At 40.6% G+C, this 22,712-nt stretch overlaps 1 protein-coding gene across 2 annotated transcripts in view; it reads left to right on the top strand.

Annotated features, from left to right (window-relative positions):
- Nucleotides 1-22,712, top strand: part of F8 (coagulation factor VIII) — a 150,698-nt gene that overhangs the window by 78,309 nt on the left and 49,677 nt on the right. For both annotated transcript variants that reach the window (XM_055338504.1, XM_055338503.1), the window contains 2 exons: nucleotides 1,046-1,255; nucleotides 9,723-12,822. In XM_055338504.1, coding sequence (XP_055194479.1) covers nucleotides 1,046-1,255; nucleotides 9,723-12,822 — 3,310 coding nt within the window. The remainder of the gene's footprint in view (nucleotides 1-1,045; nucleotides 1,256-9,722; nucleotides 12,823-22,712) is intronic.

The raw sequence follows: 22,712 nt of genomic DNA, 5'->3' as shown, positions 1-22,712 counted from the left end.
ATTTCCCATCAGCATTTACCAATAGCTCATTCTGTTTTGCTACCTGTTTGAAATGCTGCCTTCATGGTGTATTAAATTCCCATTTATATCTGTGTCTCTTTCTGGACTCTATATTCTGACTGATATATTCATCTAAACCTGCATATTATCACACCTTTAATTACAATAGATTTATAATATCTTTTAATGCTTTTTAAGGCAAGAAATTTTGACTCTCGATTAGTTGTACTAAGCTAGAGTCTGAGCATTGCTTAGTTGATTTCTGGACCACCACCCTGCAGAATAGACAAATATTTATTGAATTGGTGGATGGATAGATGTATAGTAGAGGCTTTCAGAAACAATTCCCTTTATAAAGTCCGTGTTACTTTTGTTTAGCTTTTTAATTTAGAAATAATTTCAAACTTAACAGAAATTCTACTAAAATAGTATAGAGAACTCCCATATACCCTTTCCCCAGATTCATTAATTTTTAATATTTTTCTATATTTGGTTTATCATTCTCTTTTTTCTCTATAGAGTTACTTTTATTTTTTAATAATAAATTTATTTTTTATTGGTGCCCAATTTGCCAACATACAGAATAACACCCAGTGCTTACTTATTACTTATTTTCCATTTGAGAACAAGTTGTCTTTTTATCTGTTAATACTTCATTGCGTGTTTCCTATGAATACAGATATTCTCTTACGTAACCAAATGGAGTTATAAAATTCAGAAAGTTTAACATTGATATAATACATTTATCTAATTGGCAGCCAGTATTCCAATTGTATAAATCAATACCATGCTACTAAAGAGTAGCATTTCCTCCCTCTTCATGAAGGGTCAAGTTCTATGATTCTTCTTGGTTTGAGATTGGGACCTAGCTGATCAAGTATTAACAACCTACATTTTTGGAATGTATAATGCAATACTTCTTCTTGGGAATAAGGTAATGGGCATAACATATAATTATTTATGATCATATCTTAACAACCTCAAATAATAAATCTGGATACAGCTAAAATGTCTTGTTCTCCTTTTTTTTTTTTTTTTTTTGCAGGCATCAATGGCTATGTTTTTGACAACTTGCAGCTGTCAGTTTGTTTGCATGAGGTGGCGTACTGGTACATTCTAAGTGTTGGAGCACAAACTGACTTCCTGTCTGTCTTCTTCTCTGGATATACCTTCAAACACAAAATGGTCTATGAAGACACACTTACCCTCTTCCCATTCTCAGGAGAAACTGTCTTCATGTCAATGGAAAACCCAGGTTAGTTCTTTATATTATTCTTTATTTTAAGGTTTTATGTATTTATTTGAGAGAGAGAGAAGAGGAGAGAGTGGCAGAGGGTGACAGGGAGGGAGTCCTCGGCACACTCTGCGCCGAGTAAGGAGCACACCATTGGGTTCAATCTCATGACCCTGATATCAGGGCCTGAGCTGAAAATAAGAGTTGAACACCCAACCAGCTGAGACACCCAGGTAACGTAGTTATTTATATTTATAATCTTCTCTCACTAACAGCTGTGATCACTTCAGTAGCCATGCATATGCTCATGTGTGGGCAAATACTAAATGGTTCAAGTGGTCTTAGTTATTGCAAGGCATTTTAATGATGGCAGCATATCAAATATTTAATTTAAAGTCTTTCCTCTAAAAAGTGCCTTTACTTACCATTGGTCAAAATTGTAAGTGTGTTTATTAAACTATAGTGGTGAATAAACATTTATAGATGCAGTTAACATGTGGAGCTAAATATGATTCTGGGCGCTTTGTGAACTTTGGTACTGTTGAATAAGTACCACCTAGAAGCCTTTGCGAGCACATTGTCACCTCTCAGGCCACGGGGAAGCCTTCAGGTTGGATGTGGCTGGCAAACTCTGAGGACAGAGCCCTTGTTTATCTTACTCATCAGTGTATCCCTAAAGTTTATAGTTCCTGTGTATACTAGCTTCTTAATATTTTTTAAATTAATGAATCTAATATGTACAAAAGATAATGAGACAGTATGTATAACATGATTGTAATTGTCTAAACCAAAGAGAGAAAGTACCTGTATGTGTATGTTTGTGTGTATAAGCAGAAAAAAGAATATTTTAAATATCAGTATTTTGAGAGGCTTTTAAGTTATTTTGGTGACCACTTAAATTCTAAAGACAAATTAAAACTCTGCTTTATGTGACTTGAGGGAAAAAATTTTAATATAATTTCACTAATGACAAAGCTGAAGCTAAAGCGGCTAGAGATTTCCTGTGTCCAACATGGTAAAGTCTGATGCCTTTTGTTCATTTTATTGATGTAAAATTAACCATTTTAACCATTTAAAAGTGTACAGTTCGCTTGCTTCCAGTACATTCACAGTGTTGTGCAACTATTACTATTGTGTAATTGCAAAATATTTCTATCACCCCACAGAGACCCTTTACCAGTAAGCACTCAGGTACCCATTTCCCCCAACACCTCCACTCGTCTACTTTCTGTGTCTATGCATTTGCTGCTTCTGAATATTTCATGACTTCATGATTCATCCATTTTGTGGCAGGTCTCAGTCTATCATTTTTCACTTCACACTCTGCTTTAACCACACATCACCACAAAAAAAGAAATGATAATTATATAAAGTGATACAAGTGCTAGCTAATGCTCTGGTGCTGATCATGTTGTAATATATTAAGGTATCAAATCAACACGTTGTACACCTAAAGCGTAAACAATCATCTCTGTCAATTATATCTTTTAAAAAGATTTTTTTATTTATTTGAGAGAGAGAGAGAGAGCACACAAGGGGAGGGAAGGGGCAGAGGGAGAAGGAGAAACAGATTCCCCACTGAGCAGGGAGCTTGACATGGAACTTGAGCCCAGGACCCCAAGATCATAACCCTAGTCGAAGGCAGATGCTTAACAGACTGAGCCACCCAGGTGCCCCAGGTCAATTATATCTTAATAAAAAAGGAAACTAGTCAGGACATTTATCACCTGTTTTGATCAATAAAGTTTTATTAGATAACATACACACAAAGGAATAGAAATTTTTTGTTTATTGACCACATATTTTGCAACCTTGCTATAAGTTCAGTAGTAAGATCTAGCAATTATTTTAGATTCCTATAAGATTTTCTATGTAGGCAATTAAACTGTCTGCAAATTTTGACAATTTCAGTTTTTCTTTTCCAATCCCTGTACCTTTTATTTCTGTTTTTGTGCCTTACTTTTGAATAAAACTATTAATAGCAGAGGGGAAAAAACACACCACACATCACAGGCTTCAGTGAATCATATTCTTATTATCACCAGGTTTGAAATATTTTCTAATTTCCATTGTAATTTCTTCTTTTACCCACAGGTATTTAAAAGTCTTTTATTAAATTTCTACACATATGGGTATTTTCTAATTATCCCTCTGTTGCTGATTTCTCATTTTTACTTCACTGTGGTCACATAACCTATTCAATATGGTTTTATTGGTTTAAAATTTGTTGAGCGTTGCTGTATGCCCAGCATATGGTTTACTTTAGCTCATGACCCAATTGCACTTCAAATGAATATGCTTTCTGAAGTTGTGGTGGACTGTTACATATTTGTCATGTATGTCGAGTTTTGCTCTATTATGTTGTTAAAGTCCTCGTAGGTTTACTTATATTTTGTCTGCTTCTTACAGTTACTGAGAGAACTGTATCAAAATCTTTAACTATGATTGTTCAGTTTCTGTTCTCTTTAATAACTGTGTCAAAATAAGTGAGGCAACATAAAATCACGCCATTAGTTATTGACAATTGTTATATACTCTTATGAAATTAGCCATTTTATCATGAAATATCCTTTTATTATGAAATATCCTACTTTGTCTGAATTAGTACTTCTTGCCCCTAACACCTGCTTTGTCTCAGATGTATTGCCTTAACAATATTAATTTTGGTTAATGTTTGTGCAATATATATTTTTCCATTCTTACACTTTACACCTGTGTCCTTATATTGATAGTATATCCCTTCAACATTTTTTGTAGTGCAAGTCTGCTAGTTCCATCCCTCCTCACTCTAGAGCAGCTTGATGCTACCGGGGAATCCCCTCTGAGGGATTTCTTCTCATGAGGAAAGGACACGAGAGGAATCTAGCAACTCTAATCACCACCTAAAGACCTCCACAGTCTTCACAGATACTGAAGCCAGCTTGAAGAGCTGCTCAGAGTTTAAGCTGCATCTTCTCCCCAGGGACATGCTGCTAGCCCTGCTCCCTGGGACCTGGGCCTGCCACCATGGCACCTGCCATCCTCAAGGGCTTCAGTCGCGACTGTTGCCCGGCTCCTCAGGGCCTGAGGCACCACCACAGTACCCCGTCATCCCTGGGGCCCATCCTGCTGTTGTAGCCTGCCACCAGTACTCACCACCCACCAGGGCCTAGGCAATGTGGCATGCCCCAGAGACCAGGGGTAATCTATGCATACCTGAGTTTTGCACAATGACACCATCACAGCATATGTGCCCACGCCCCAAGACCCAGGAAGCATGGTAGTTTCATGCACGCCTGAGCCTAGGACCCTGACTGCACTGCCACTCTGAGCGTCTACACCTTGAAAACTAACACGACCACTACTGCATGCACCCCTCTGCCCCAGAAACCAGCACCATCACCAAGACTCAGCACCAAGAAAGATACCCCAGCTAGAACATTCCCCTGTGGGTGAAAAGGAGAACAAGAGGACCCCAGCAGCCTCCATCACCTAAGAGTACAACAACTCTCACCACCACTGCTACTAGACACAGCACTGGCCACTAAGGACCCCCTTCCATTCTTCACTAACATTGACCTCAGCTGACAGAGCTGCATAGAAATTATGCTACTGTGCCCTCCCTGTCACTGAAGCTGCCAAACCCCACCCAGACAGCACGCTTAGAGCCACCCACAGGTGAAAGTCATTCCAAGTCCGTCCATAAAGACTAGAAGAGGTGATTGCTTCCTCAAATGTGCAGGCATCAGTGCAGGGCCACAAGAAACACACACACACAGACAGACACACACACATACAAGAAAACCTGACACCACCAGGGGAACACAGTAACTTCCCAGTAACTGAAACTAAAGAAATGGAAGTCTACAGATTGCCTGTAAAGGAGCTCAAACTTATTATTTTAAGGAAGCTCAGCAAGATACAAGAGAACACAAACAGATAATTCAACAAAATTGGGAAAATAATACATTATTAACAAATAAGTTATAACAAAAAAGAAAAATCATTCAAAAAATTCTGGAGCTAAAGAATACAATGAATGAAATGGGGGGGGGGCGGAATGCATCAGACTTAAACAGAGGAAAGAATCTGTGAACTCAATTACAAGTCTTTTGAAATTACCCAGTCTGAGAAAAAAAGAACAAAGAAAGCAGGACTCAAGGGATACCACTGAATTTTTCCCAAAAAGACATACAAATGGCCAGTAGGTATATGATAAGGTCTTCAGCATCACTAATCATCAGGAAAATGTAAATCAAAACCACAATGAGATATCCCTCACATCTGTTAGGGTGGCTGTTATCAAAGACTAGAGATAACAAACGCTGGTGCAGATGTGGAAAAGAGGGAACCCTCGTGCTTTGTTGACGGGAATGTAAACTGGTGCGACCAGTCTGGAAAACAATATGAGGTTCCTCACAAATTAAAAGTAGAACTGAAATATGATCCAGCAATACCACTTCTGAGGATGTAGCCAAATGAAATGAAATAATGATTTCAAAAAGATATGTGCACCCCTGTGGCTACTGCAGCATCATGCACGATAGCCCAGATATGGAAATAACCTGAGTGTCTATTGATGGATGAATGGATAAAGAAAATGTGATATATAAATATATGTCTACATATCATGTGCTAGCCATGGGTGACTAAGAGCCCTCGTCTATTGGAGCTTGAGGTGTGCTCCGATCTACCTGTGATCAGCTGGGCTCTGTCTCTCTGGGTTACTTTAATGAAAACTAATTCCAAGATGTCTAACAGCTTACAAAAATAATGAGTTCACTGAAAGTCCTGGTGATATCACTGAGGCAGGAGACTGGTCTATATATGTGTAGTGCTGACCAAGTCTGAAACTTGGTGGGCATCTTATTCCTTTTTTAAACATTTTTTTATTTATTCATGAGAGACACAGAGAGAGAGAGGCAGAGACACAGGCAGAGGGAGAAGCAGGCTCCGTGTGGGGAGCCCGATGCGGGACTCGATCCCAGGACCCCGGGACCATGACCTGAGCTGAAGGCAGATGCTCAGCCACTGAGCCACCCAGGCGCCCGGGCATCTTATTCCTGTGGCAGAAGTTTGAGGAGGGGATGGGCAGCTAGTGTCTCCAAGGGAATTATAATTCTTTAGATTTTCTTTGCAACTGTAACTATATCTTTCTTATTTTAAATTTTGTACATGTAGAATTTCTTTCTTTTACTTGGTTATTTTATTGTTTTTCATCAGAGTTAACTCTTTTTTAAGCTCTTGGATTGTGATTTAATCATTATGTTTTTTTGTTTTGTTTTAAGATTTTATTTATTTATTCATGAGACACACACACACACACAGAGGCAGAGACACAGGCAGAGGGAGAAGCAGGCTCCATTCAAGGAGCCCAACGTGGGACTCGATCCCGGGTCTCCAGGATCACGCCCTGGGCTGAAGGTGGTGCTAAACCGCTGAGCCACCCGGGCGTCCCAATCATTATGTTTTAAATTAACTTTTACTTCTTGTTACAAAATTTCAGCAAATACAGATATAACCACAGTCCTCCTTGATCTCTATTGCCAATCCCAGGCCCTTCTCAGAGTTTGGTATCTGTCATTTCAAACCTGTCTGTGGAGTTTCATTTTCTCTTTTCTCAACTACTGTCCTCCTTAGAAAAAAGAAGGAACTGGTTGTGTCCAAGTTATAACAGTAGACTTTTAAGACTCAAAAACCTTATTTAAATTATTCATTTCAGCTCTGATCCTGGTCTACTCTGACCCAGTATCAGTTTTTTTTTTTTCCTTCAAATTTTTATTTGAATTCTAGTTAGTTAGCATATAGGGAGGGTAACATTGGTTTCAGGAGTAGAATTCAGTGACTCATCACTTACGTACATCACCAGTGCTCATCATAACAAGTGCCCCCCCTTAATCCCCATCACCCATCCAGCCCCCAGCCCCCACCCACCTCCTTCCATCAGCCCTCGGTTGCTCTGTAGAGTTCAGAGTCTCTTATAGTTTGTCTCCATCTCTCTCTCTTTCCCCCTCCCCTATGTTCATCTGTTTTGTTTCTTAAACTCCACTGAAGTCACATGGTATTTCTCTTTCTCTGACTGAAATATTTCGCTTAGCATGACACCCTCTAGCTCCATCCATGTTGTTGCAAGTGGCAAGCTCTCATTCTTTCTGATGGCTGAGTAACATTCCATTGTGTATAGACCACATCCTCTTTATCCCTTTGTCAGTCAGTGGACATGTGGGCTCTTTCCATAGTTTGGCTACTGTGGATAATGCTGCTATGAACATTGGGGTGCATGTACCCCTTCAAATGTGTATTTTCGTATCCTTTGACCTAAATAGTTGTATGCCATCAAAAATATGCTTTAAATGTCATGAAATTAGGCTCCAAATCCACAAACTTATGATATAGTTATGTCTCTATTTTTAGTGAAATCACATCTTTAGGACTATGTAAATGTTCACTATGAAATCAAATAGGATTTCATTTCTTATTTTTATTACTTGTTTAACAGAAACTTCTAAATGTTTTACTGTTTATATTGTAATATTTCCCTTTAGTTATTCTCTTTTCAAGAGCTTTATTATACAACATATATTCTTTTTTACATAGAAACTGATCTCCTGGACCCATGCATCTTCCTCCCTTCTGGGCTGGTTCTTTCTAGGACTGAGTATCAGTTATTAACTTGGGACTTCTGTTCATCCTCCTTCAGGATAGGTGTCTCTTTCCTGGATCTCCTATCATTCTATTTTTTTTAAATATACAATATACTCCTTTGTTTTGGTAGAAAACACACTCCCATCACTTCTTGAGAGTGGCTCCTTTAGAGGTAGAATTTCTAAATCCTTGTATGTAGAAAATGTGTTCTAATTTCCCATTTGATTGATTATCGGGCTGCACATGGAGTGCAATGTGCATTGATTTGACCATAAAAACCTTTTCTGTGGGCATCCCATTATCTTAGAGGTCTCTATGGAAATATATTTTGGGGAAAGTTTTCCCTTTGAGGGAAAGCTGGATTTAGCTAAGATTTTGCTTGCAAATGTCATGCAAGATGAAGAGGCTATTAAGGTACCTGATGGGTAGCTTGGTAAAAGTGTATTTTTTTTACTTATGTTTATGCACCTACTTTACCGCTATGAAGTTCCTTCACTTGAACAATCCTGTCCATAGTAAGAATTAATATTGCTAGCACTGTAGTGGAATTTTATGTGTATCCTAAACCTGAGTCCTTCTGCCTTGAGATTTCTTTTTTTTTTTTTTTTGCCTTGTGATTTCTTATTCTGCAAATCAGTGACAGTGGAAGCTAGTCATTGTGTTATGTGATTTGAATACTTTATATGATAGGGCAGATGCATTGGCTTCATTTACATATGAGAAAACAGGAACTCAGAGAGCTCAGTTGACTTGCTCAAAATCACACAGCTGGTAAATGGCAGAGCTAGGATTTGAACCCAGGCAATCCCACTCTAAGAACGTGTGCCATTATGTTGTATAGCAATAATAGCTAGCCTACATAAAGTTTCAAGAATTAAGTCATTATCAGGACACCTGGGTAGCTCAGTGGTTGAGCGCCTGCCTTTGGCTCAGGGCGTGATCCCAGATTCCCAGGTTCAGGTCCCACATCGGGCTCCTTGCATGGAGCCTGCTTCTCCCTCTGCCTGTGTCTCTGCCCCTCTCTCTCTGTGTGTCTCATGAATAGATAAATAAAATATTTTTTAAAAAAGAATTAAGTCATTATCATCATCAATGAGTTCTGTGTGAGGGTGCCTGGGTGGCTCAGTTAAGCATCCTACTCTTGGTTTCGGCTCAGGTCATGATCTCAGGGTGGTAAGTTCAAGCCCCATGCTGGGCCCTGTGCTCTGTGCCAAGTCTGCTTGAGATTCTTTCCCCTCCTCCCTCTCCCTCTGCTCCTCCCCCAGCTCACGTGCACCCACGCTCTCTGTCTCTCTCTAAAATAAAAAGATGAAGTCTTTAAAAAAGAAAAAAAAGATTTCTGTGGGACTATTAAGACTCTCCACTATTGGGGGTGCCTGAGTGAATCAGTCGGTTAAACGTCTGCCTTCGGTTCAGGTCATGGTCTCAGGGTCCTGAGATCGAATCCTATATGGGTCTCGCTGCTCAAAGGGGAGTCTGCTTCTCCCTCTCCCTCTGCCCCTGCCCCCTCACTCATGCTCTCTCCCTCTCTCAAATAAATAGGAGCTTCGAAAAAAAAGACTCTCCACTACTGTATATGTTAATTACATTTCTCCATTTTTATCCCAGTATCTATTCATTTTTAATCACAGACCTTTCTTGTGATTACAGACAGATATACCACAATAACAGCAATGCGATAACCACTTTCACTACCCTTGTTGGACTGTTTAGGTGCCAGGAATTTCACCTGATGACCTGTAGTACAATGGTACCAAGTATTATTTTTTCATTATCTGGGAATAGAGGAGAAGAATTACTAATACAGTACTTGCTTGGGACCAGGGTTGTGAGTAACCAGAATTTTATTTTTCCTCATCTCTAGGTCTGTGGGTTCTGGGGTGCCACAACTCAGACTTTCGGAACAGAGGCATGACAGCCTTACTGAAGGTTTCTAGTTGTAACAGGAACATTGATGATTATTATGAGGACACATACGAAGATATTCCGACTTCCCTGCTGAATGAAAACAATGTCATTAAACCTAGAAGCTTCTCCCAGAATTCAAGGCACCCTAGCACTAAGGAAAAGCAATTCAAAGCCACCACAACTCCAGAAAATGACATAGAGATGATTGACCTTCAATCTGGAGAAAGAACACAGCTGCTTAAAGCACAAAGTGTCTCCTCTAGTGATTTGTTGATGCTGTTGGGACAGAATCCTACTCCACGTGGACTGTTCTTATCTGATCTCCGAGAGGCCACAGATAGAGCCGATGACCATTCACGTGGAGCAATAGAAAGAAACAAGGGCCCACCTGAAGTGGCAAGTCTCAGACCAGAGCTCCGTCACAGTGAGGACAGAGAATTTACTCCTGAGCCAGAACTGCAGTTAAGATTAAATGAGAATTTGGGGACAAATACAACAGTAGAGTTGAAGAAACTTGATTTAAAAATGTCTAGTTCATCAGACAGTCTAATGACTTCACCAACAATTCCATCAGATAAGTTGGCAGCAGCTACTGAAAAGACAGGTTCCTTAGGACCCCCAAATATGTCAGTTACCTTTAACAGTCATTTAGGTACCATTGTATTTGGCAATAATTCATCCCACCTTACTCAGTCTGGTGTACCTTTGGAATTGAGTGAAGGAGATAATGATTCCAAGTTGTTAGAAGCACCTTTAATGAATATTCAAGAAAGTTCACTGAGAGAAAATATATTATCAATGGAGAGTAATAGGTTATTTAAAGAAAAAAGAATTCATGGACCTGCTTCATTAATCAAAGATAATGCTTTATTCAAAGTTAATATCTCTTCGGTAAAGACAAACAGGGCACCAGTTAACTTAACAACTAATAGAAAGACTCGTGTTGCTATCCCAACATTATTAATTGAGAACAGTACCTCAGTCTGGCAAGATATTATGTTAGAAAGGAATACTGAGTTTAAAGAAGTAACTTCTTTGATTCATAATGAAACGTTTATGGACAGAAATACTACAGCTATGGGGCTAATTCATGTGTCAAATAAAACTACTTTATCAAAAAATGTGGAAACGGCCCACCAAAAAAAAGAAGGCCCTGTGCCACTACGTGCAGAAAATCCAGATCTATCATCCTCCAAGATACCGTTCTTGCCAGATTGGATAAAGACCCATGGCGAGAACTCCCTAAGCTCTGAGCAAAGGCCCAGTCCAAAACAATTAACATCTTTAGGATCAGAAAAATCCTTGAAAGATCAGAATTTTTTGTCAGAGGAGAAGGTGGTAGTAGGAGAGGATGAATTTACGAAGGACACAGAACTCCAAGAGATTTTTCCAAACAACAAGAGCATATTTTTTACTAACTTGGCTAATGTCCAAGAAAATGATACATACAATCAAGAAAAAAAATCCCCAGAAGAGATAGAAATAAAGGAAAAATTAACCCAGGAGAATGTGGCTTTGCCTCAGGCACATACTATGATTGGCACTAAGAACTTCCTGAAGAACCTTTTCTTACTAAGCACTAAGCAAAATGTAGTGGGTTTAGAAGAGCGGCCATATACTCCAATACTTCAAGACACCAGGTCATTAAATGATTCACCACATAGAGAAGGGATTCATATGGCCAATTTCTCAAAAATAAGGGAAGAAGCAAACTTGGAAGGCTTGGGAAATCAAACAAACCAAATGGTAGAGAGGTTTCCAAGCACTACGAGGGTGTCTTCTAATGCAAGTCAGCATGTTATCACTCAACGTGGTAAGCGGACTTTGAAACAACCCAGACTCTCACAAGGAGAAACAAAGTTTGAAAGGAAGGTAATTGCAAATGACACTTCAACCCAGTGGTCCAAAAACATGAACTATTTGACCCAGGGAACCCTCACACAGATAGAGTATAATGAGAAAGAAAAAAGGGCCATTACTCAGTCCCCCCTATCAGATTGTTCTATGAGGAATCATGTCACCATTCAAATGAATGACTCTGCATTACCCGTTGCAAAGGAATCAGCATCTCCATTAGTTAGACATACAGATCTGACCAAGATCCCATCCCAACACAACTCTTCTCATCTTCCAGCATCAGCCTGTAATTATACCTTTAGAGAGAGGACTTCTGGAGTCCAAGAAGGCAGTCATTTCTTACAAGAAGCCGAAAGAAATAACCTCTCTTTAGCCTTTGTAACCTTAGAAATGACTGAAGGGCAAGGAAAGTTCAGCTCCCTGGGGAAAAGTGCCACAAACCAACCCATGTACAAGAAACTTGAAAACACTGTTCTCTTGCAACCAGGCTTGTCTGAAACATCTGACAAAGTTGAATTACTTTCTCAAGTTCATGTTGATCAAGAAGACTCTTTCCCTACAAAAACTAGCAATGATTCTCCTGGCCACCAGGATCTCATGGGAAAGATCTTCCTTCAGAAAACACAGGGACCTGTTAAAATGAATAAAACAAATAGCCCTGGAAAAGTGCCCTTTCTGAAATGGGCAACAGAAAGCTCTGAAAAGATTCCCTCCAAGCTGCTGGGTGTCCTTGCTTGGGATAACCACTATGCTACCCAGATACCAAGTAAAGAGTGGAAATCCCAAAAGAAGTCACAGAAGAACACAGCTTTTAAAAGGAAGGACACCATTTTGCCCCTGGGCCCTTGTGAAAATAACGATTCAACAGCAGCAATAGATGAAGGACAAGATAAGCCCCAAAGAGAAGCTATGTGGGCAAAGCAAGGAGAGACTGGAAGGTTGTGCTCTCAAAACACACCAGTTTCAAAACACCATCAAAGGGAAATAACCCTTACTACTCTTCAGCCAGAGGAAGACAAATTTGAGTATGATGACACCTTCTCAATTGAAATGAAGAGAGAGGATTTTGACATCTATGGCGACTATGAAAACCAGGGCCTCCGCAGCTTTCAAAAGAAAACACGACACTATTTCATTGCTGCAGTGGAGCGTCTCTGGGATTATGGGATGAGTAGATCTCCCCATATACTAAGAAACAGGTATGGGTGCATTGATTATCCCTCTGCCTTCAGGTGCTGAAACAATAGAAGAGACACCGCTAATCTGTAGGAATGTGACTACAAAGATTGGGATAAAGGAAGGAAGAACCCTTAGATCCAGGTAGCAAAATCTAGTTGAAGCCAAGGAGTAAATAGGAGGTTAGATGATGACACCAACAATGAGAGTTAGAGGATGATCAATCCAGAAGGCATGAAACTCTTACTCTAGAGAGATGGAGGAGAAGAGGGGTTTACAAAAGGTACCTGAATCAGGGTCAAGAAGCATCAATGGGGAGCAGGAAGAAAGTCAACCTCACCCATCAACCTCATGAGCTGCAGGAGTAGTCTTAGTCTAGTGAAAAGGTTCTGAGAGAGGCAGGAGGGAGAAATGAAGCGTGTGGTACACAGGTTGAGAATGCAGGGAAAGTTGTTTTCCATAGTACTAGGGATCCAGGGAGCAAAGTGGGGGGATTTGGTTGTTAGGGGAGCAGAGGGAGGTTGGGCACAGAAGAGAAGGCATAGAGAAATTTGGAAGATAAACTTAAGGAGAGTCAGTGTCAGTCAACAGATATTTATTGAGCACCTGCTATATGCCAGACACTTTTGTAGACACTGGGGTGCAATAAAGTAGAAGCTTATTTGCTATTGGGGAGAGCAAGCGATAAGTTAGTAGAAAAATAAATAGGAGAATCTTGATGGTGCTATTCAGGAGATGGAATCAAATAATGTGACAGAGAGTAACTGGGGGTGTTACTTTAGCTGTGGTGGTCAGAGAAATCCTCTTTGTGGAATTGAGACCTAAAAGATGATAAAAGGACAGCTGCTGGAGCTCTGAGAGATGTTTCCTGGCAGAGGGAATAAGAAATGCAAAGGCCCTACAAATGGAACAAATCTGAGGAACAGAAAAAGGACCAGTATGACTGGAGTACAGTGAAAACTGGGGGGAGGGGCTTATAGGAGACGAGGTAGTCAAGATGAGCAGTGGTCAGATAACAGAGGTCCTAGAGGAAGACTAGGTGCCCTCTTCATTACTCTTGTCACTTTCTGACCTCGCTTTCTACCTCAAATGGATCCTTATTGCTGCATAATAACTATATAGAGTATTTCCCTAGTCTACGGATTTTCCTGCTGTCCTGGACCCCTATTTTACATTTTCTACTTTTCCTTAAATCTCCAACCCCTTTTACCCATTCTCCAACAGCCCTTCTCATTCATAGCTAATGCTTGTGCAGTGAACCTCCAGACTTGCAACACACTTATTGACATCTGTGACCGTATACTGTCTTTATGCTTATGACAAATAGACTATGCTCTTAAGGCCAACCTCTCCAGTTTCCTAGTCAACCATCTCCAACTTTGCATTACAGTCATTTTCATCTTATCCTATTCTCAATTCATAATCAAATACTGGTTTATTTCTTGAAATTAAAACCAATTGGATTCTTTGATGGATTAGATGTGGTGAGAGAAAAAGATGAGTTAAGAATAACTTCAGGGGATCCCTGGGTGGCACAGCGGTTTAGCGCCTGCCTTTGGCCCAGGGCGTGATCCTGGAGACCCGGGATCGAATCCCATGTCGGGCTCCCGGTGCATAGAGCCTGCTTCTCCCTCTGCCTGTGTCTCTGCTTCTCTCTCTATCTGTGTGACTATCATAAATAAATAAAAATTTAAAAAAAAGAATAACTTCAGTGTTTAGAGTCTGAGTAACTAAAGAGAAGGAATGGTCATTGACTGCCATGCAAAAGGCTGGACAAACACCAGTTTTGGGAAAGGGACAGAGATTAAGAGACTACTTATGTACGTGGTAAGATAGGGAGTTTATATATGAATCTCAGGTTCAAGGAAGATATCTGAAATGGAGATATACAACTGGATTTTATCTGCATAAGAGTAGACCATCATGAGACTAACTGTAAACAGAAAAGAGGAGAGTTTGAACAACTAATACCCAACACTCTAACATTTAAAGGTCAGGGAGGGGCACCTGGGTGGCTCAGTCAGTTAAGCTGCTGCCTTAGGCTCAGGTCATGATCCTAGCTAGGGTCCTGGGATCAAACTCCACATTGGGCTCCCTGCTTAGCAGGGAGTCTGCTTCTCCCTCTCCCTCTGCCCCTCCACCTGCTTGTGCATTCTCTCTCTCTCTCTCTCTCATAAATAAATAAATAAATAAATAAATAAATAAATAAATAAAATCTTTTAAAAAATAAAGGTCAGGGAAATGAAGAACTAGTGAAGTTGACAGAGAAAGATTGGCAGTGAGGTTAGTACAAAAATAAAGGAAACTTGGTATCAGAGAGACCAGGTGAAAACACACATCAAGGATGGAGTAATCAACTATCAGATACTACTGAGAGTTCAGCTAAGACAGGGACTAAGAATTAGTAATGTAAAGATCAACAGTGACCTTGAAAATGTTTTTATGGAATAATGAAGATAAAAAGACTTTTGGGAGTGGCTTACAGAAGGAATAAATGGAAAAGAATCCAGCTACTTCTCTCTGCCTCAGTGGCTACCATTCTGGTCTAAACCATCCTCAACTCACCCAAATTATTGGAATATCTTCTTAACTAGACTTCCAGCTTCCAGCCTGGCCCTTATATAGTCTTTTTCCAACATAGCAGCTAAAGTAAATTTTCAAATTGTAGTTCTGATTATTGTTCTCTGCTCCAAATCTCCCAGTAGATTTCCTTCTCACCTTTAGTAAATTCCAAAGTCCTCACCATGGCCTTCAAGTTTCTGAGATATGCCCCTCTGAAACCTCTCTACTCTCATCTCTTACCATTGTTTCCTGCTCACTCTGTTCCAGCCACACTGGCCTCATTGCTCTTCCTCAAATGCAACTAATATATACCTTTCTCTAAGCCTTTGTACTTTGTGTTCTCTGCTTGGAATTCTCATCCTGTGATATCCTAATATTCATTGTCTCACTGCCTCCAGGTTGCTGCTCAAGTTTTATCAGTGAGACTTTCCCTGAACACTCTATATACATATAGTTCCTACCGTACTTTTTTTTAATTCATTTATGATAGTCACAGAGAGAGAGAGAGAGGCAGAGACACAGGCAGAGGGAGAAGCAGGCTCCATGCACCGGGAGCCCGATGTGGGATTCGATCCCGGGCCTCCAGGATCGCGCCCTGGGCCAAAAGCAGGCGCCAAACCGCTGCGCCACCCAGGGATCCCTCCTACCGTACTTTTTAAATGCACTTACTAGCACCTGAAATAGTATACATTTACTTGTCTATTGTCTATGTTCCCCAACTAGAAAGTAAGTTCATTGAGAACACAAATTTTGAAGGTTTTGTTCAATGGTATATCCCCAGAACCTTAAACAGTGCCTGGCATGTGATAGATGCTCAAATATTTGTTGAATGAATTAGTAAATGATGGACGTAAGGAGGCAAGAGAAGATCTTTTTATGTATGTCTGAACTCCAGAGAGTACCAACTAAATGGTAACACAGGTTCCATGGGCAAGAATAGAAGCAGGGAGAGCTGCTAAGAGGATGTCATAGTCATCTAGGTAAGAGACGACAGAGTATACAGACCAAAATAGTGGTGGTAAAAACCAAAAGAAAAGGAAAGATGCCAAGTGTGATTTGAAGATAAGCAGAAAGGACTTGCTGTTAGATTGAGTAGGTGGGGGAATAGGGAGAAAGAAGTCAAAGAAGATTTTTAGGTTTTTTTCCTAAGCAACTAGGTGGATGATGGTGACATTTAATGACATGTGGAAGGCTTGAGGTAGAAGAGATTTATTTGACAAAACCCTCAAGGGTTTGTTTTGAACATATGTAGTTTAAGATTCCCACTAGACCTCCAGCTGAGATGTTGAGTAGGCAGTTGGATATATGAGTCTGGAGTCCAAGGAAGAGATCTATGCTAATGATGAATAAATTTGGGAGTTGTAAGCATATTGATAGCACTCAAGTAAGACTTGTTGGTACTATCAAGAGAATAAAAGTGGATGTAAACCATAGAGGGAATTATGCTGAGTGAAATAAGTCAATCGGAGAAGGACAATCATCACATAGTTTCACTCATATGGGGAATATAAGAAATAGTGCAAAGGGTTATAAGGGAAAGGAAGGGAACTGAGTAGGAAAAATTAGAGAGGGAGACAAAGCATGAGAGACTTCTAACTCTGGGAAACACACAAAGGGTTGTGGAAGGGGAGGGGGGAATGGGGTGACTGGGTGACAGGCAATGAAGAGGGCACTTATGGAATGAACACTGGGTGTTATGCTATATGTTGGCAAATTGAATTTAAAGTAAAAAAAAAGGTATTTAAAAAATGCCCATTTAAACTGGTTTTCCAAAGGTCTCAGGGTAAACAGTAAATGAGTTCACTCACTTCATTGACATGCATTTTCTATTCTTGATCATAATTTATGTAAGTCTTGGGTTGGCAGTGTCTGCAGACATCTGGCCAAAGAAAACATAAAACCTCTCAACATCCTAGGCCTCAACTTATTTTCACAAATATTTCAGATATAATGTCCAGAACACAAAGATACAGGGTAAAAAACAAAATGGAAAAAAGAAAAGCCATGGAGACAATAAAGAGCCAAAACAAACTCACAGACTTAAGATCTAGGAGTCACATATAGTTATTAAAACACTTATGCTTCGTGTAGTAAAAATTGGTGAACTAGTAGGTAAGTAAAATTAAATAGTATGGAATGCAGAGATTTTTTAAAAATATTTTATTTATTGGGCAGCCTGGGTGGCTCAGCAGTTTAGTGCCACCTTTGGTCCACGGTGTGATCCTGGGGACCTGGGATCGAGTCCCACATCAGGCTCCCTGCATGGAGCCTGCTTCTCCCTCTGTCTGTGTCTCTGCCTGTGTGTGTGTGTGTGTGTGTGTGTGTGTGTGTGTGTGTGTGTCTCATGGCTAAATAAATAAAATCTAAATAAAAAGATTTTATTTATTTATTTGAGAGAGAGAGTACAATCAGGGGAAGGGGCAGAGGGAGAGGGAGAACAGACATGGGGCTCTATCCCAGGACTCCAGGATCACCACCTGAGCTGAAGGCAGACCCTTAACACACTGAGCTACCCAGGCGCTCCCTTGCAGATATTTTTTAATGGAAAATAGAAAAGAGATGATAAAAAAAACTATAGCCAGCTGTATTTTCCAAAGATGGATGTGCCAATATATTCTGTCCTGTATGCCCTTGTACAATATGACCTTGCTATTCTCCCATTCAAGAGGTAAAGCCTGATCCCCCTCCTCTTGATCTGGCTTGGCATTAGGACTCATTTGTGGTGAATAGAATATAACAGAAATTTGTGACCTATAGACTTGCTGGAAGGGATGCTGGTTCAGAAAATACCATGTAGCATACATCTAGCTCTCCTCAGATGCTCTCTCTGGAAGAAGCCAGCCACTATGTCAGAAATCTGGTTATCCTGGGTGCTGTCATGCTGGAAAGGTCACACATACAGGCCTTCCGGTCAAGAGTCTCAGTAGAGTCTAGCTTTCCATTGTTCTTCACCAAGGCATGAGGCATATGAGTAAAGCCATACGCCATACGGGACCCTCCAGATAAGCCGAGATGCCAGCTGAATACCACTGAGTGACTACATTTGACACCATGAGGAGCAAAACTATCACCTAGCCTAACACTGCTGGAATTCTGACTTAACAGAATTGACAAGTATAATCAAATGGTTGATGTTTTTAAGCCACTAAATTTTGAGGTAGTTTGTCATACAGCAACAGACAACCAGAGGAGAATTAAAGGATAGAGTGTGAAGGATTTACTTATTTTTAATTGAAGGCTCAGAAGGAAAGAGTGATTAGAAGAGAAGCAGTATTTGAAGGCGTAATGGCTGAGTATTTTCCAAAATTAAAAAATGTCATCAATGCAAAGATTCAGGAAGCTCAACAAATCCCAAACAGGATGAATAAAAAATTCAACACCTAGGCATATTTCATCAAAGTAAAACTTCAGAAGATCCAAAAGTCTTTTTTTAAAAAAGATTTTATTGGGCAGCCTGGGTGGCTCAGCGGTTTAGTGCCACCTTTGGCTCAGGCATGATGCTGGAGACCTGGGATTGAGTCCCATGTTGGGCTCCCTGCATGGAGCCTGCTTCTCCCTCTGCCTGTGTCTCTGCCTCTCTCTCTGTGTGTGTGTCTCTCATGAATGAATAAATTAAAAATCTTTTTTAAAAAATAAATATATAATAAAAAATATTTTATTTACTTATTCATGAGAGACACATACACAGAGAGAGGCAGAGACATAGGCCGAGGGAGAGCAGGCTCCCTGCAGGTAGTCTGATGCAGGACTCAATCCTGGGACCCCGGGATCATGACCTGAGCCATGGCAGACAGCCAACCACTGAGCCATCTAGGTGCCCCCCCAAAATTCAAAAGTCTTAAAAGCAGCCAAAGAAAAAAGACAGCATACATTCAAAGGAGATACAGAAAGGTGACTTTTCAATAGTACTAATTAAACATAGAAAATGGGAATAGGGGATCCCTGGGTGGCTTAGCGGTTTGGTGCCTGCCTTTGGCCCAGGGCGCGATCCTGGAGTCCCGGGATCGAGTCCCACATTGGGCTCCCGGCATGGAGTCTGCTTCTCCCTCCTCCTGTGTCTCTGCCTCTCTCTCTCTCTCTCTCTCTCTCTCTCTCATAAATAAATAAATAAATAAATAAATAAATAAATAAATAAATATTTTTAAAAAGAAAAGAAAATGGGAATAATATCTAGAAGGCATTGAATTATAATAACTGCACAATAAAAATACCCATCAAAAATATTCAAAAATCAAGGCAAAATAAAACATTAACAGGAATCTCACCACTAGCAAAAACCCACTAAAAATAGTCTAATGATGTACTTGAGAAAACAGGAAAGTGATCATGAAAGAGATGAAAGGCAAGAAGGACTAACAAAGTAAAGAAAGGGTCAATATATGGATGAATATAAATATTGTTGGTATAAACTGTGTTAAAATGTTTTATGAGCTCTAAGATATAAGATATAATCGCTTTTTTCACAATATTTTTCACAATGGGTTTGCCACCAAAACACAAGTGTCATGAAAGCCACTCCTAAATCTAAGGACAATTGGAAAGGAAAAATTCATATCAACACTGTCATCATTGGACACAAAAATTGGCAAACCCACCACTCCTGGCCATCTGATCTACAAATGGAGGGGGATCGAGAAAAGAAAATTTGAGCAGGAGGCTGCTGAGGTGGAAAAGAGCTCCTTCAGATATGCCTGGGTCTCAGACAAACGGAAGGCCGAACATAAGTGTGGTCATTTTCGGTGTCTCCCCTTGGAAACTGGAGACCAGCCAGCATTATGCGACGATCATTGATGTCCCAAAACACAGAGACTTCCTCAGCAACATGAGCACAGGCGCGTTCAGGCTGAGTTGGCTTCCTGATTGTTGCTGCTCGCGTTGAACTCCAAGCAGGTCTCTCCAGGAATAGACAAAGCCATGAGCACGCCCTTCTGCCTTTGCACTGGGTGTGAAACAACTCGTTGTTGCTGTTTACAAACCGGATTCCCTTGAGCCACCCTACAGCCAGAAGAGATACAGGGAAAATGTCAAGAAAGGTGTAGGTGTCAGCACCTACATTAAGAAATTTGGCTCCAACCCCAACACAGTGGCATTTGTGGCGATTTCTGGTTAGAATGATGACAAAATGCTGGAGCCAGGTGCCGGTAGTTGGCACATGTTAATACACGTTAATGCAAGCCTTGACCCGGGAAATGAAACATCGCCGGCAAAGATGGCTGTGCCAATGGAACCATGCCGTTTGGAACTCTGGGTTGCCTCCTGTCAGCAGATCATCCAGCTGGCATGCGCTTTGGTCTGCCCCTCTGGAATGTCTACAAAACTGGTGGTCTCGGTACTGTCCTTGTGAGCTGAGTGGAGGTGTGTTCTCAAACCTGGCACGGTAAGTCACCTCTGCTCCGGTCAGTGTTGAAAGTGAAGTCAAGTCTGTTGAAACGCACCGTGAAGCTTTGAGTGAAGCGTTTCCTGGAGACAGGGTGGGCTTTGATATCGGGATCGTGTCTGTCTGGGGTGCCTGGCTGGCTCAGTCAGTGGACCATGCGACTCTTGATCTTGGGGTTATGGGTTCGAGCACCACGTTTAGTGTAGATATTACTTAAAAATAAAATCTTTTTAAATATTTTATTTATTTATTAATGAGAGAGACAGAGAGAGAGGCAGAGACATAGGCAGAGGGAGAAGCAGGCTCCTCGCAGGAAGCCCGACGCGGGACTGGATCCTCAGACACCGGGATCACACCCTGGGCCGAAGGCGGAAGCTCAACCACTGAGCCTCCAAGTCATCCCTTAAAGATAAAATATTTTTTAAAAAAGAATGTATCTGTCAAAGATGTTTGTTGTAGCAATATGGCTGGTGACAGCAAAAATGACCCACCAGGCTTCTCAGCTGGGGTGACTACCCTGAACCATCCAGGCTAAATCACTGCTGGCTATGCGTACGTGCTGGATTGTCACGCACTTCACATTGCTTGCAAGTCTGCTGAGCTGAAGAAGACTGATCACTGTTGTGGGAAGAAGCTGGAAAGTGACCTCAAATTCTTGATATTTGGTGATGCTACCATTGTTGATCAGTTCCTGTCAAGTGTATTTGTATTGAGTATTTCTTTGGCTCACCCCCTCTGGGCCATTTTGCTCTTCATAATACGAGGCAGACTGGCTGTGGGTGTCTCAAAGACTTCTATGGCTGACAAAGTCACCAAGTGTGCTTAGAAAGTTAAATGAATATCATCCCTCATACCTGCCACCTCAGTCTTAATCTGTGATGGAGGAACAATCTCAGAACTATCTCAACTGGCCATTTAAGTTTAACAGTAAAATAACTGGTTAATGATAATGCAGCATGAATCCTTCAAAAGAAGAGGAGAATGTTTTGTGGACCATTTGGTTTTTTTGTGTGTCACAGTTTTAAGCTATTTATTTTAAAAAGCAATACTTAAAAAAATATTTTACTTCTTTATTCATGAGAGACACACAAGAGGCAGAGACATAGGCAGAGGGAGAAGCAGGCTCCCTGTGGGGAGCCCAATGTGGGACTCGATCCCAGGACCCCGGGGTCACACCCTAAGCGGAAGGCAGACGCTCAACCACTGAGCCACCCAGTGCCCCCAAAATCAATATTTTTAATGGAAACAACTTGACTGAAGGTTATCCCAGAGCATGTGAACTTCAAAAACATTTGGGTTAGTTTCAGTCTTTTCAAGAATTTTAGATTGCCCAGTCCTTGTAAGTGCTTGTCTTCAGACCAACTAAATAGAGCTCTTTCACAAGTTAATTTCTGCGATACTATCCAGATTTGGAAAAACATGTCACATTTACAACATATATAGAGATATATGGACACACACAAACACAAAGATCTTACAGCTTTTGTTTTTACTAATATTAATGGAGATGACATTTAGGCTTAATTTCCAAATACCCTCCCATTCTTTTTTTTTTTTTCCTTCTGATGAGATACTTCTTCCTAAAGTTTTCATGTCAAAGGATGGCTCGCAGGTCCCAAGGAAGATGGAGATAGAAAATTCACATCATAAAGGCACAGATTAAGTACAGGATAATTGTTTCCAGTGTCCTGATCTCTTCAAGCATTTTGACAGGAATCATAGAGATTTCAAGAAGTGGCAGAAATGGCAAATGAACCACTTTGAACTTCTAGGATCGTACATTTGGCCCTGCAGAGATTTGCAAGACAAAAACAGTTGTCTCCAGTTCCCCCAAAGAACTTGGGTTGTAGCTTTTGCTCCGCCACCTCACTAGACACCTGCAACTTCTGGTACTATAGTTCTTATACTTAAAACAAGCAGGTGTGCCAGAAGGTGGCTTGCTCAACCCTCTGCATACAAAGGATCCCATTTGTT

Source organism: Nyctereutes procyonoides, unplaced genomic scaffold, assembly GCF_905146905.1.
Source record: "Nyctereutes procyonoides isolate TBG_1078 unplaced genomic scaffold, NYPRO_anot_genome, whole genome shotgun sequence".
In the NCBI taxonomy this organism is placed as follows: Eukaryota; Metazoa; Chordata; class Mammalia; order Carnivora; family Canidae; genus Nyctereutes; species Nyctereutes procyonoides.
The sequence above is the reverse complement of the archived record's forward strand: the minus strand, read 5'-3'. Positions and strand labels throughout refer to the sequence as shown.